Genomic DNA, 13,703 nt, shown 5'->3' with positions numbered 1-13,703 from the left:
AGTCAGGTAGGTTATAGATTTTCATCACACATACCTAGATGGTAGATAGGGGATACATGGAGAGACTAGATGTTTAGGATTAATAAATATTACTGCATTCTGAGTGCAGTATTATAGGAATTTTTTTACATGCTATTGTTAGATCAAGTGTCAGAGGAAAACCCTAAAGAAAATAAGACCTTAAAGAGTGGTATAAGAAAAAATGAAAACAAAACAACTAAGGTATAACAAATAGAGGAGTGTCTTCTCAACAAATGGAGGAATGAAAGTTAAAAAAAAAATACCTTTCAAGGTCCAGGAAAAAATAAGAGTGATGAAAATAATTTTTCATGTTGAAATATGCCGTGGTTCCTAATGAGAACTGTAATGGAGCAATGTAACTGATGGGATAGCACCTTAGGAAGGTGTCTCTCTTAGTAAATGACAAAGAGGGCAAATGGCTAAAGCCACCAGCAATCCTGGAAATCCCTAGGGAATGGGGCAGATGAGATCCTGCTTTATCTGTGTGACTTCGGGAGAAACACTTTGATGGTCCCTCTGTGGAAACATGGGAATCTTCTTGATGCGACAGTCCAGCAGTTGTTAAAAGACTCCTCTATGCATCTCTCTTGAGTCTTAGTGGAATTTAGCCTCAAACATACTCAGATAGTTGTTTCCTGTGTTCCTGGATATCTTTCCTTTATTATCTCGTTTTCATGCTAAGCCTGGAAACCCCCTGTCTCTGCTTACCCAAAGCTTCTCCTAACCTTCACTACCCGTTCATCTTCAATGGTATCTCTCGGTGGAAAGTCTTTATTGCCTCCATTTGGTTCATAAAGATGAGGGTGGGTTCCTTCCACATTATCAATAATGTCTGCTGGTCCAGAGTAAGGAAATGAAAAGGGGCAGGTACAGATAAGGATCGAGGAAAATTCACCAATGTCTCCTCCAGATTTCATTTGGGGGCTGACAGCCTGACAGGCAGCTAGGTCCTCATCTGGATTATCTGTTGTTTGGCATTATCCAAACAATTGCAACAGATACATTCTATTCTATAACACTTCAGAGTGAGTCCTGAACCAGTGCTAGTTCCTAGGATTATATGCCCAAAGAGCTGACATCATCTTCAACTTTATGGCTAAGGTAAAAATGTGGAAAACTTCAAAAGCACTAGAAAATGTGCCCAGTGTTGCAGTGGCTCATGCCTGTAATCCCAGCACTTTGGGAGGCAGAGGTGGGCGAATCACCTGAGGTCAGGAGTTTGAGACCAGCCTGGCCAACATAGTGAAACCCTGTCTCTACCAAAAATACAAAAATTAGCCAGGTGAGGTGGCAGGCACTTGTAGTTCCAGTTACTTAGGAGGCTGAAGGAGGAGAATCACTTGAACCCAGGAGGCGGAGGCTGCAGTGAGTCGAGATCACGCCACTGCACTCCAGCCTCAGCGACAGAGGTAGACTCCGTCTCAAAAAAGAAAAAAAAAAAATTTGCCCAGTGTAGAAAAATAAAGGGCTTATTTATTGTTGAGATCACCATCCTGTGAAATCACTGAATGATTTTTTTTTAAAGCCCATAAATAGTTTTCTCAAGATTGTGACCAGTATTTCTGATCTTTGCTAGGGTTAGAAGAAGAAATAGGCATTTATACTGGGAGTTGTTTGGGTTATAAAATAAAATCTGATAATGTGAATCGTAATAGTTTATTGATATGTTACAAAGTTGACTTTGCTCAGTTTTTTTTTTTTTTTTTTTTTTTTAAGAGCAGGAAAGCTTTCAAAAATATAAATGAGGTGATTTAAATCTGTTTTTCTGAAAAAAAGGGTTGGACAAGAAAATCTTAAAACTTATTTTGGTCTACTAATTCTACCCTGTTTTTCCCTTAGCTTCATAATGTCTACTCTAATACAAAAGGTTAGTAAAGTATTAAAATCCATTTATAAGAAAAATGAATTAAAACTGCTGCTAACCAGAGAATATACTTACGCATGGTCCACTAAACAAGCACATTTAGTAAAAACTGCCTGCAGCCATTAATGAAAATAACCAAAGCTATTTCTAAGGAGGTGCATATAGATGAAAACCGGAATGAAAATCACATAGCGGGAAATACTAGGAAACAGTAATGAACGTCAAGGTCCTTCTTAGCTACCTCAAATCTACAAGAGTGCTAATTATAAACATGACACCTGCAACATTTAACAAAATCAGCAATATCAAGATGAGTCACATTCATTACAACAAAAGAGGAGTCTTAGAGCTGATCAGCATGTGAAATCTCACTCTAAGACCCTTTAAAATAATTAGGTTCTCCTGTTCCTGGAATCTTAAGAATGAACACTAATCTTAGAAGGACAGGACTGTGATAATATTAGCTACTATTATCAGTAACTATATTAATCTTAAAGAAGTGTATTCTCTGTCTCATTCATCTGCTCTCATGAATAGGAGTATAAAGAGAGTCCTACAGTATGTTTGGAGAAAGAAACAAAATCGTCACAAGTGGAAGGCGTGAATGAATATCCTTAAAGGCACTAAATGCATGCAAACTATCATAGGAGAGTCTTCAGATTTTACATGGATAAGATCATAAGCATAATAGTAACTATAGAATAGCATAGACAACATTAACAAATACCCATCTCCATATCTTATAATTATGCTGAAGTTTTTACTGAATGCGTCAAATAACTAATAGACACATGCACTAAAATGAGCATCTTCAACCTATCAAGAAGTTTGACAGCTGTGTAAGTACACGCGGAGTCCTTTTCAGAGAACTGCAGATAGCAACGAAGATGCTAAAGTCATTCTTCATTCATTATAATATCTGAAAACTCTAAACCTTACGAGAATGGTTTGAATACACGAGTATCAGTGGAAATTGTCAGATTTTGGGAAATAAAAGACTCAAACACTGATGACAACAATTTTACTCTGTCAAGGAATCCTGGAGTAAATTAAATGGCAAGAATATTAAGTGAATGAATAATATCTGCAGAAAGAACATCTACTACTTTTTAGAGTGCTACTTTCGAGTATATTCAAGTTAATGCTTCTATAAAATACAAGTAGGAACCTATTACTTCTAGAATAATCAGACCTCCTAAAGGATTACAGGCACAATGCCTCTCAAAATTCTAGTGCTGGCACACTGGTTCCCAAGCACATGGTATATTCAGAGCCAAACTGATCCATGCAGTGGTTTTGAGAATAAATGTGTCAGGCACCAGAAAATGACAGGCAGTAGCAACTGCTTGCCAATGGCTAGATATGCTCCTAAAAACAGAAGATGTGCGCCTTTTGGGGAAAAAAAAAATCTTAAAACAAAAGCATTCGGTATTTAACTGAAAACAACCTAGACTGGAAGACACCAACGTTGTAATTGTAAGACAGAATTGTAAGGTTTATTCCGAATTCTAAGATTCCTGGTTCTTACTGAGTGCTGTGTAACCTGGGCAAGATGTCTAACGTCTGTTATTATCATTTTACTTCTGTGAAAAACAACATATAAATACGTAAAGGTATATGTAGTAAAATACTCTGAAAATTCAAAATGCCATAAATAGATTTTATTTTATGACTGTCACTTTTGTGGAAATGCCATAAACGATGATGAGTCAAAGGGTGGATGAGTGGATGGTCAATTTGAAGTCTGTGTTGCTAATGACTTACTCCAATAAGCAAAGAGCGTTTTCAAATACTCTGATACAAGTAGACAGACAGAAAACTTCAAATTTATGCTTGTGAATTTGGTACATCTGCAAAATACCAAAATAGTCATCCCAGCAAAACCTCCCATGCTTACTATTTCTACAGGTCTAATCTGGATTAAGACCACAATAGTGACAAATACAAATACCTGAAAGCCATCTATCATTAAACACAGACCAGATTAGAAATTGTATGGACAGGTTTTAAACACAACTTTCTAAAATCAATACTCCTCTTGTCAAAAACATATATGTGAGCATTAGGGTTATGTTTTAGCTTAATGAATAAAAAAATTTTCCCTTCTACAGCTGTGTTGAAGTAAAGTAATGAGGCAGCAGCTCAATATGTACATCCATAAATACATATATGTGCACACATACCAAGCAAAAATGTCCTTCATATTTATCTTTCCTCTTTAATCTTCATATCATTACACTGAAAAGCTGCAGTCTGCCGCCTCAAATAGACTTTGATTCATCATCTTCCCGAAGGTGTAAATCAGAGATCTTGCCTCATGCTATAGTGTATGTCCTTGAAAATTCAGTTTCAAGACTCCAAATCAGCTGGTGTTATGCAGTAGAGTAAGCTTGTCTAAAGGTGACTAATTCAGACCACCTTCAACATAGAAATATCTGCTGACTATATTAAAATATAAACATGGAAACTTGGCTACTGGGATTTTGCTGAAACTCACAATCTGGTGATCATAAATGAAGACACTCAGCTCACTGGAGTTACACCTAGCAGCCTGTCAACAGTTATTTGCTTATTATCAGTAAAAGCGCTCTTAACTCTTTTATGTCCAATGACAGCAATTTGTGGCAAAGTATATGTTCATGGGGTATGATTTTTTTTACAGCATAATCTAGAGTATAAGCAATAAACAAGGCCATAAGTCAAGCCAATGAAAAGGAGATCAACGATATTAAAACGAGGATGTAACTCAGAAGGAAAAATCATTATGTGGATTTCATAACTGAGTTCTGCCATGGGGTATAGATTTGGTAGCCCATCTCCCCTTCCCCTGCACAGAGGGAAGAAAAAAATCCCAGTAGTTAGAAGCAATAACATTTCATGGTGAGTGATTCATTTGAGGGCTCTAAATTCTCTTGATCTTTGCTTCTGAAGCTTGAGGTTTGAAACCCAAGAGCAGGTGGAATCTATAAAGACTGCTGATTGCCATTCCTGAGAGCATTTGGTAAAACAGGCTATTTTTAAAATTCAGCAAGATGGGCGGCGATTCTTCCTGAAACAAGTTTGAACAGGAGAATTCACCATTAACCTTTTCCTTGCTGCTGTAAGCTGTCTGGTAGTAAGGGCCATCCCCATTCCATTTCCCTGGGTAAGCCCCATATGCATTTCTTACCCAGGACTGTGATGGTGGTGTAACTTTCCTGTGGGGGGTCGGTGTAGAGCTGGCAAAAGTATCTTCCTTCATCAGAAATTGAGACGTTTGTCAATGATACTTTGAGTTCACTGCTAGAAAAATTCAGCAACTGAAACCTGCTGTCCTTCAAAGCTGTGAAACAAAACACAGAGTGAGTGATTGTGAGAAGGTGGACGGACAGTCTCTTTTCCTTAATTATGTATTAAATCTTGTTGTATCTGGTACTTCTTGACTTACTATTTTGGGTGTCTGCAGTAACTTCATGTAGACAAATAACCCTGTCCAAAGGAAACTTATGCATATGAGTGCACGTGTGAGTGTATATATACAATCCAAATCCAGCTGATTTGGCTTGCTGAATTTTAAAAATAAAAAAATACATATATGCACACACATCCAGATATGCACCCTTCTACCTTGGCACAATTTCAAATGCTGTCAGTTTTCAGCACTTACTCATACATGTTTTCAAGTTTTCTACCAGAGACAGACAAAAAGAAAACAAAAGGAAAAAGCAGGTCATGAGTTCCCTGAAGCAGGGAGTGCCAGGCCCCCCTAGCCTTTGGGCACTGGAAGTTCAGGGACTAGGGCCTACAGCCTTTTAAAATGCCTCAAAAAGTATAAGTAAGACCTTCAAAAAACAAGGATTTCAAATTATGAAACAGAACTAAAAAGGCCTTCATATTAATTACAAAAGCAAAAGGAAAATTATTTTAAAAACTTATAATCTAATAGCAAAATAAACCTAATTAACTTGGATTCACCTTAACATATTTGATGTGATTTGAGGTGGAGCTGCAAAAAGTGGATGAACTCGAGCCTACGGAGGCCTTAAACTAGTCCTGCGGTTTCCTAAGTACATTTGGCTTCACAGTATGAAACTGATTAGGCATTAAGCAGGAAATCAAAATCACTGCAAAATTCATATATGTGGGCCTCTTATTTATTTCAAATGTTCTCTTTCAAAATCCTTTTTTTAATTTTGGCAAAGACTAACTTAGTATATGACGAAAATTCACTTTAAGAAAAGAAGCTGGCTTATTTCCTTTTATCTTCCCTCAACCTTTTAAATGTTCCTTAGGTTTATCAACATTTTCCACAGGTCATGAATGACCCTGAGGTATTGGGGAGGAAGGGGACAAGCAGCTGGGAAGGGACATGCTTCGCTTTGGTTAGGCACCGACGCTCTCCAATAACAATTTTTTTCAAAAGATTTGATTCTTGCTCTTACTAAGCCCTGACACTCATATGAACCATTTGTATTCTACACAAGTTTGTTGCAATTTTGGTTTTTGTGATACTACATTTGGAAAGATTTCAGCATATGGACACTTCCATATGCCAAAGGCTATGATGAGAGAAGACTTGGTTTTATGCTTATAGGCATGCATTGCCTTGGAAACTTCAATCTTCAAACCAAAGGGATTACCTTTCAGAATGCTGTATTTTCCTTGCCTTACCCTGTTTGAGTTGTTTGTGTCAGCTAAGTATTTGGGACTCAATTGCAATTCACCTTGAATTACTACAATCAATTTCTATTGCAAAGTAAGACTGCCTTACTTTTAAAAGGGGCCATTCAAGGTTTCTATTAAGTAGAAAGATTATGATTGCCTGTCTCTTCTTCCCTCTAAAGAATTGACTAAACTTTAAGCATCTAACATTAAATTTTAAAAAGGTGGCCTTAGCAATCTCTTTATCAAGACTACATGTAGGAAAAAAAGTTGCCGTCTACAACTGTAGGGATGGAAACTTACGCCTGAAGTCCCTGAAATAAATGGTCTGCCTGTTGGGATTCAGTAGCTGAATCACAGAGTCGTCACTCTTATTGACTTGGCAGCTGATGGTCGCAACCTCTCCCTCGATCACTGTCACGTCTTTCGTAAACAGATTCTGTCCATCACCTTAAAAAAAGGGAAGAAAAGGTCAGAGGAAAATTTCCATCAATTAAAACGTTCAATGGGATCTACTAAAGTGGAAACTAGGCATATTAGAAAATGAACACAAGTAGCAACATTTAGCACGGCTCTAATACCTTTCTTTGTAGTCTACAAAACGAGTCTATTAATCCAAGACAGACCTAGGGACAAAATACTAAGCCTGGAATCACCATACTCTCAAAAGCTGTGATACAAAACGTTTCAGCCTCTAGTACTTTGTATAGTTGAGTAGTATACTGAGAAGGTATTGGAAAGGTCAGAGTACCGGCTTTTGTGAATGCTGAAGCTCTCGCAAATGGAGTAGGGAAGATAGATACAGCCAAATTTAGCTTACCCGCCCTTGAGCTAAGCTATTTGGTCAGCCTCACAGAAACTCAAGGAGCCACTTAATAGAAGTAGGTAGGAGGGTTCAATAAATAATCTCGTCTTGTTAGTTGATGTTGACAGTCCCAATGTATAGGCAGTTCATCGTGTGTGAGTGAGGCCTAACTGACTCTTTGGGATCGCAATAAAATCCTGGGAAGATTTAGGGTTCGGAGTTTGTTACTCTGTTCTCCGAAACTCACACCTTCATGACTCACCCAAAGCCCCAGGCATCTCTGAACGGACACCCTTATCTGCAGCTCACCCAGCACCCCCTGCCAGCCATTTAGAAAATCTCCCTTAGAACGTGTCAAAAAGTCCAGGCTTTCAGATTCACTGATATATAAGGCTTATCTCCAGATCTGCCCTAGTTTGTTGCTTCTGAGATTAGTGACAGCAGCCGGCCACCTCATAAATGTCCTAAATGATCCACAGCACAGGTAGGAGGAGAAGTGAGTTCAATTCAGAACCAAAGGATGAAGTAATTGTCCAGTGTTCCATGTCGCACCTGGCATAGTAGGGGATACAGAAGTATATGCTGTCCTGGCCTTTAAGAAGCTGCAATGTGGGTGAAAACCGATACCTTAACCCTACTTACAGAACAAAAAGTGTGGTATAGGCATTAGATGTAAAGATCAGTTGGGAAGGGGAGAGAGACTGCTTTTTAGCTGTGTGATCTCTGGAAAATTAATTAAAGTTCCTGAGCCAGTTTCTCATCTGAAAAATGGGGATAGTAATTAAAAGCTATCCCACAGGGCTGACAGGGGGAAGAAAATGGATAATAAATATATTTAGCACTGTGTCTAGTTTCTCATAAAACTGAATAAATGGCAGCTGCTGCTATCATCATCATCATCATAATCATCATTTCTCTAGACATCAAATACAAAGATTTATTAAGCCATTACGTATTGGGAGTGGTGTGGATCCAAGAATAAAGGCTCCTGCTCTCAAGGACCTCCCTACGTAGCTGTTTTAAACCAACTCAGGGCAGATTATTTGCTCCTTAAAAAATGTTCCCACATAATGAAACAAAGGTCAAAGATAAATACTCATCTAAAGAAAATTTGAGACAGTATAAATAGAGATGCAATTAGAATAAATGGAGGGTTTCCACCTGCTATCATATTTCTGTTGAAGGATCCCTTTTTTTTTTCTTTGCTAGGACACACTGGGAAAGTGTGAGAGGGGTGGCTAAGATAGCTCTAAGCCAAATCCACCTAGAAATAGACCAGCCCCTGGCAGAGGATTAGAAAAGAGGAAACTAAAAGGATAAGGAAAAAAAATTATTAGAACCACAGACAAACAAAAATTTCTGGTGCTTGAGGAGCAGACCAAAATGAAACCCAACCTTGAGCTCTATGATCCAGGGAATTAACCCGGGTGTGACAATGCAGGCCCACAGGGCTTGTGGTGAGTGAGAGGGTAAATTCCCCATAGCTAGATCCAGCAGTGGAAGCTTAGTACGCAGAACAGTGTTACAGAATAACAACAAAGAGAAAAGGTGATCAGAAAAAAAATGAATGGATGTTTTTTTTTCCTTAGTGGATTACTGTGACAAACACAGAATTCAGAACCCAGCTGGAGAGAGAAAGTTTATTTCCAGATTGGAGAAAAGAACAAGGAGAAGAAAATTTCTACCAATCAAGCAAGCTTTTCAAGGTGGTTTTGCTGGCCCTGACGAAAGTGTGTATAGAAAAGCCACCGCTCTCACAGCCTCAGGTAACACGCAATCTAGTAAAATTAAGAAAAAATTTAATTGTGTTATTCAAGTGCTATATCTGTCTTAAGGCGTAGGACTTGCTTTGAGTAGAGTAGAATACCAAACGGGGTCTTACTGGGTTATGGGAGGGATTTCTTCTATCAAAGGAAGTATATTAGCAACACAAATAATCTTCAGTTTACAAAAGGTACACGTGGAACAGCCTGGTGACAGACATTAATCCCTTCAACATAAACCAAGGCCTTACAAATCCTGACTACTATCTTGCAGCCACTGGGACTTAAAAGCAAGTTGCAATTCAATTATGCTTTAATAGAATAGTTCCTGTGGAAATAACTGTATGCTTTAATTTTAGCTCTTTATTGAAATCCTAAGGCTAGTATATTCTGAGAGTAGCATACTACATTCACATTAAGGCTACAAAACATGTATAAAGGGGATGGGAAAAGAGGCGTGTTGTCCATGATTTTGTCTTTTAAGCAATGACAACAATAAATCAGAGTGAGGTTTTGTTTGTTTTCTAGGAAAGTCTAAACATTCTTAATTATCACTTATAATTAAGTCAAACCATTTTAACATGTCACGACTGAGCGAATCATTCAGGTAAAATTTTTCCACCTGCAAATGTTTGCCCTTGCTGTGCTCTGGCACATCATACGCTCTGCAAATCTATGGTGGTATCATCATCATGACTGTATTATTTTCTAAAATTGCTGAGGCTAACCTAAAATCCAGTGTCTCAGGAAATGCCAGTTCCTAGCTATGTTAACATGGTTATAATACTAATGCCAAAAAATTATAAGTGATCATGAAATATTTTGCTGAAAGAGATCAAAGGGCCTTGGCTGATGGTGGTGGCCCACGGATGTCATTCTGTAAAAATCACCAATAAATTATATGGGTCAGCTGGACGGCAGTTATGTTCAACAGAGCTCCACGCTTTAAGGTGCCATAAGATGGCTGCAAAGGAATAATAATGACCTATTTATTTGAGGCAAAGGAAGTGAATGACAGTGATGAAAATACGGTATGTATGTCAGTACTCTTAACTGCCTGAAGCCTTTATGTAAAAATAATTTCTGCTCACATCCTCAAATATTTCTTCCAAACAGAAGGGTGCACTGTGACTTGATAAATTTCCCCTCGAAATAGATATCATGACAATTAGGTTGCTACAAAACACAATGTGATGTGTAGCAGAAGGGTACAAAAAGGCAACTTTAGTGCCCTTCTTCAAGAATCCATTTTTAAAACCTTTCTGATTTTCTAAAACTCAATTAGCAGATATAATGTCAAGGCAGAAACAGCACATGTTCTGGGCAAAAGAAAACAAATAGATACAATATCGTGTAGCCATTAAATAAGGCTGTTAACAGGAAGGTAATTTATTTTAAGGGTGGAACAATATCTGGCATGTATAGACATTTTTGACTGCTAATCGGTGTATATGGGTGAGATTTAGAGGACAAAATCAAACTGGATTTTTATTTGTATCAGCAACTATATTCCCTATAACTCCCTGATTTGCCAGACAATTCCTAAAAATAAAACTATGGCACTGGAGAGTCCCATTCGCTTACAAGCAAACCTCGTGTAGTAAACTAGAAGTTGTTAGGGCATTCATCACAATGAAGAGAAAGCTTATCGTCTAAAGAAAGATAAAATGTATTTTTATGATTAGTAACGACCATGACAGCAGAGTTGTTGGGGTGGGGGTGCAGGGGGCACATAAATCCCCTACTAATTCAATCTTCAATTAACATAGTTTACAGATTCTTTTCTAAAACCTCATTTTGTTATAAACTCCATTTCAGTGACATTACATAAAACACTTGCCTGGATTGGAATCTATTCAGTCAACAATATGGCCACTGTAGGGAGGTGACAGGGCAAATCTTAAACGAGACATGGGGAAGGGAACGAATGTTTATCCAGGGCTGGGCACTGTGCAGGATGCTTTACATACTTTTCTCTCTCAAACTCCTGGAGTTTTCAGTATCCCCGCTTTAGAGATGAAAAATCGGAGACAGAGAGATTTAAATAAGCTGCCTGATGTCATTCAGCTAAGTGGCCAAGCTGGTTCTTGAAGCAGGTTCTGTCAGATTCTCCAGCCCATACAGCTTGCACTTTTTACCAGCCAGCATCAGGCTTTGATGCCAAGGTTCATCCTGGCTCTGCCTTGGAAAATGTACTTGTTTTTAAAGAGGGCTATGTGCCTATGAGCAACTTCTGATTTTTTTATTTCCATATTTTATCCAGAACACAATTACACACTTTAAGATGAGAGAGAAACTGTTCTGAATGTAAAACACCTTGTTTACTACTGCTTCCTTCTTTCAGTGCTCGGCACTCTGCCCCTAGAGAAAGCCTTTATTACCAGTGCATGGCGGCCTTTTGCCAGCACCACAAGCTCTCGCCCCCGCTGCCTGGCTGTTCATAAATAAAGCACTTCATTTACACCGGGGGAGTCTCTCTAGTCAAGACTATAACAAAAGGGCAAGTCATAGTTAAAACAGAATTGAGTTTATACTATGGCAACTACGTAAACTGTTACTGACATAGAGAAGGAGCACCGGCAACTCTTCAAAGGGAAGACAGTTTGCCCAGAGAAAGAGCAAATAAAGTCCCTTGACCTACTCCTTTAGTAGCAAAATCATATTAGGAAAACTAATCATATTAGGAAAACCTTCTGCTCTGTGGAAGACTGAACCTAACATTAAATCAGCACAGTCATATTGTCTAAATAGGAGTCAAACCAAAACTATAGATTGTTAAAAAAAAAAAATCATTCTGCTGACGATCAATGTAGTAAAGTTATTACTTTAAAAACTCCACTATAGTTCTTGAAATTTTACACAAATGAGAGGCTCGGCTTATTAATAAATTCCTACCCTCCTAGGTTTGAAATTTTCAAAGAAGCACGTTTTGGAAATCTTATTTTCTTAGAAGTGTGAGCCTTCGCTGACTTAAACCTTCAAATGCCTTGTCAATTATGCTCATTTCTGTTGGCTACTATTTTTACAACCCTGTTCAGGATGTGCCCAGCTTGGAAGCAGAACCTCTCATCTCTACCCGAAAAAAAAACCGTCACTAGTAGAGGCACTTGCAATTCCTGCTAACGTTTCTGAAAGCTAGTACAGAGTTGAGTACGTTTCAGGAAAAGAATGAAAAAAATTAAGATTCTGCTGAAACCCAGAGGGAAAAATCTTTGTAACTACATATGTTCCCCCAAGTCAACGTAAACACAGTGTTCACTACAAATCATTAACAAAGCCATTAAGATTTGATTTCTATCTAAGCAATTATTGTCAGCATATTTTGTACATTTCCTTTAAAAGACTCAATCCTATCTTTCAATTCATTAAACTGTTCCCTGCATTTACAGAGTTTTATATCAAATCAGAAACCTATTTGAATTAATAAGAATTACAGTAAAAGTAATTTGAAAATAAATTATTCCAAGTTCAAGCCACGAAAGCGTTTGATGAAAGAATTTAGTTCTATTTAAATATTACAGTAACATTTTTAGGCATCCAATGTGCAGACAAGAGACAGTGAGAACCAGTGGCCGAAGAAAGGGGCTCATCAACTGTAGATTTAAGGTAAAAGGTGTGACCTCTTCAAAACAAATGCAATTCTTTATTTCTGAGACAGGCAAATTTCAACCTGCATGAATACTTTAGTATTTATCTAAAATCAAAAGCAATCAATCTGTCTGCTGTTTACAAAGCCCCTCTCGGCCGGGCGCGGTGGCTCAAGCCTGTAATCCCAGCACTTTGGGAGGCCGAGACGGGCGGATCACGAGGTCAGGAGATCGAGACCATCCTGGCTAACACGGTGAAACCCCCGTCTCTACTAAAAAATGCAAAAAAACTAGCCGGGCGAGGTGGTGGGCGCCTGTAGTCTCAGCTACTCGGGAGGCTGAGGCAGGAGAATGGCGTGAACCCGGGAGGCGGAGCTTGCAGTGAGCTGAGATCCGGCCACTGCACTCCAGCCTGGGCGACAGAGCAAGACTCCGTCTCAAAAAAAAAAAAAAAAAAACAAAGCCCCTCTTAACCTTTTTGATCCTCTCCATGTTTTATTACACCAAACAGTTAAGTCAAATATGTTGATTGTCTGCTCCAAAGACTGTCTACTTAATGGTGAAAATAATTATGAATGCCAACCATACAGTCCACAGGCTTAGAGAAAAAATAAACTAAACCAACTCAACAAATAATGGAGTGAACAAGAACATGTGACATTGACGCTTACACTTCATCTGTATCACCTTGTTTTTTATAGAACCCTATGGAATCCGGAATCAATAGAACTGAGTAGAAAGAAACTTGGAGATCAACTCTCTCACTTTAGGCCCAGGGAGGAGATAGGCCTGAAATCATACGGCAAGCATGAGGCCCAGCCACGAGTAGACGCCAGACCTTCTGACCAAGTCATCAAGATATTTCTATTCTTGACTCATTCTGGATAACACCTTCGATTTATTGCTAATTACAAAAGCAATATATATTCAAAGGCTTCTGTTGTTGTTGTTGTTTGGAAAGCTTTATTTTATGTAGCATTTAGAACACTGTATCCTATGGCATGGAGATGGTCAGGATCTCA

General features: G+C 38.4%; 1 protein-coding gene across 3 annotated transcripts in view; it reads right to left on the bottom strand.

The window, feature by feature from the left end:
• CADM1 (cell adhesion molecule 1) overlaps window positions 1-13,703 on the bottom strand; it is a 338,763-nt gene that overhangs the window by 64,409 nt on the left and 260,651 nt on the right. For all 3 annotated transcript variants that reach the window (XM_010371713.2, XM_010371712.2, XM_030917956.1), the window contains exons 2-3: window positions 6,830-6,976; window positions 5,055-5,207 (exon numbers count right to left, since the gene is read on the bottom strand). In XM_010371713.2, coding sequence (XP_010370015.2) covers window positions 5,055-5,207; window positions 6,830-6,976 — 300 coding nt within the window. The remainder of the gene's footprint in view (window positions 1-5,054; window positions 5,208-6,829; window positions 6,977-13,703) is intronic.

The sequence above is a fragment of the Rhinopithecus roxellana genome, chromosome 15 (assembly GCF_007565055.1).
Source record: "Rhinopithecus roxellana isolate Shanxi Qingling chromosome 15, ASM756505v1, whole genome shotgun sequence".
In the NCBI taxonomy this organism is placed as follows: Eukaryota; Metazoa; Chordata; class Mammalia; order Primates; family Cercopithecidae; genus Rhinopithecus; species Rhinopithecus roxellana.
The sequence above is the reverse complement of the archived record's forward strand: the minus strand, read 5'-3'. Positions and strand labels throughout refer to the sequence as shown.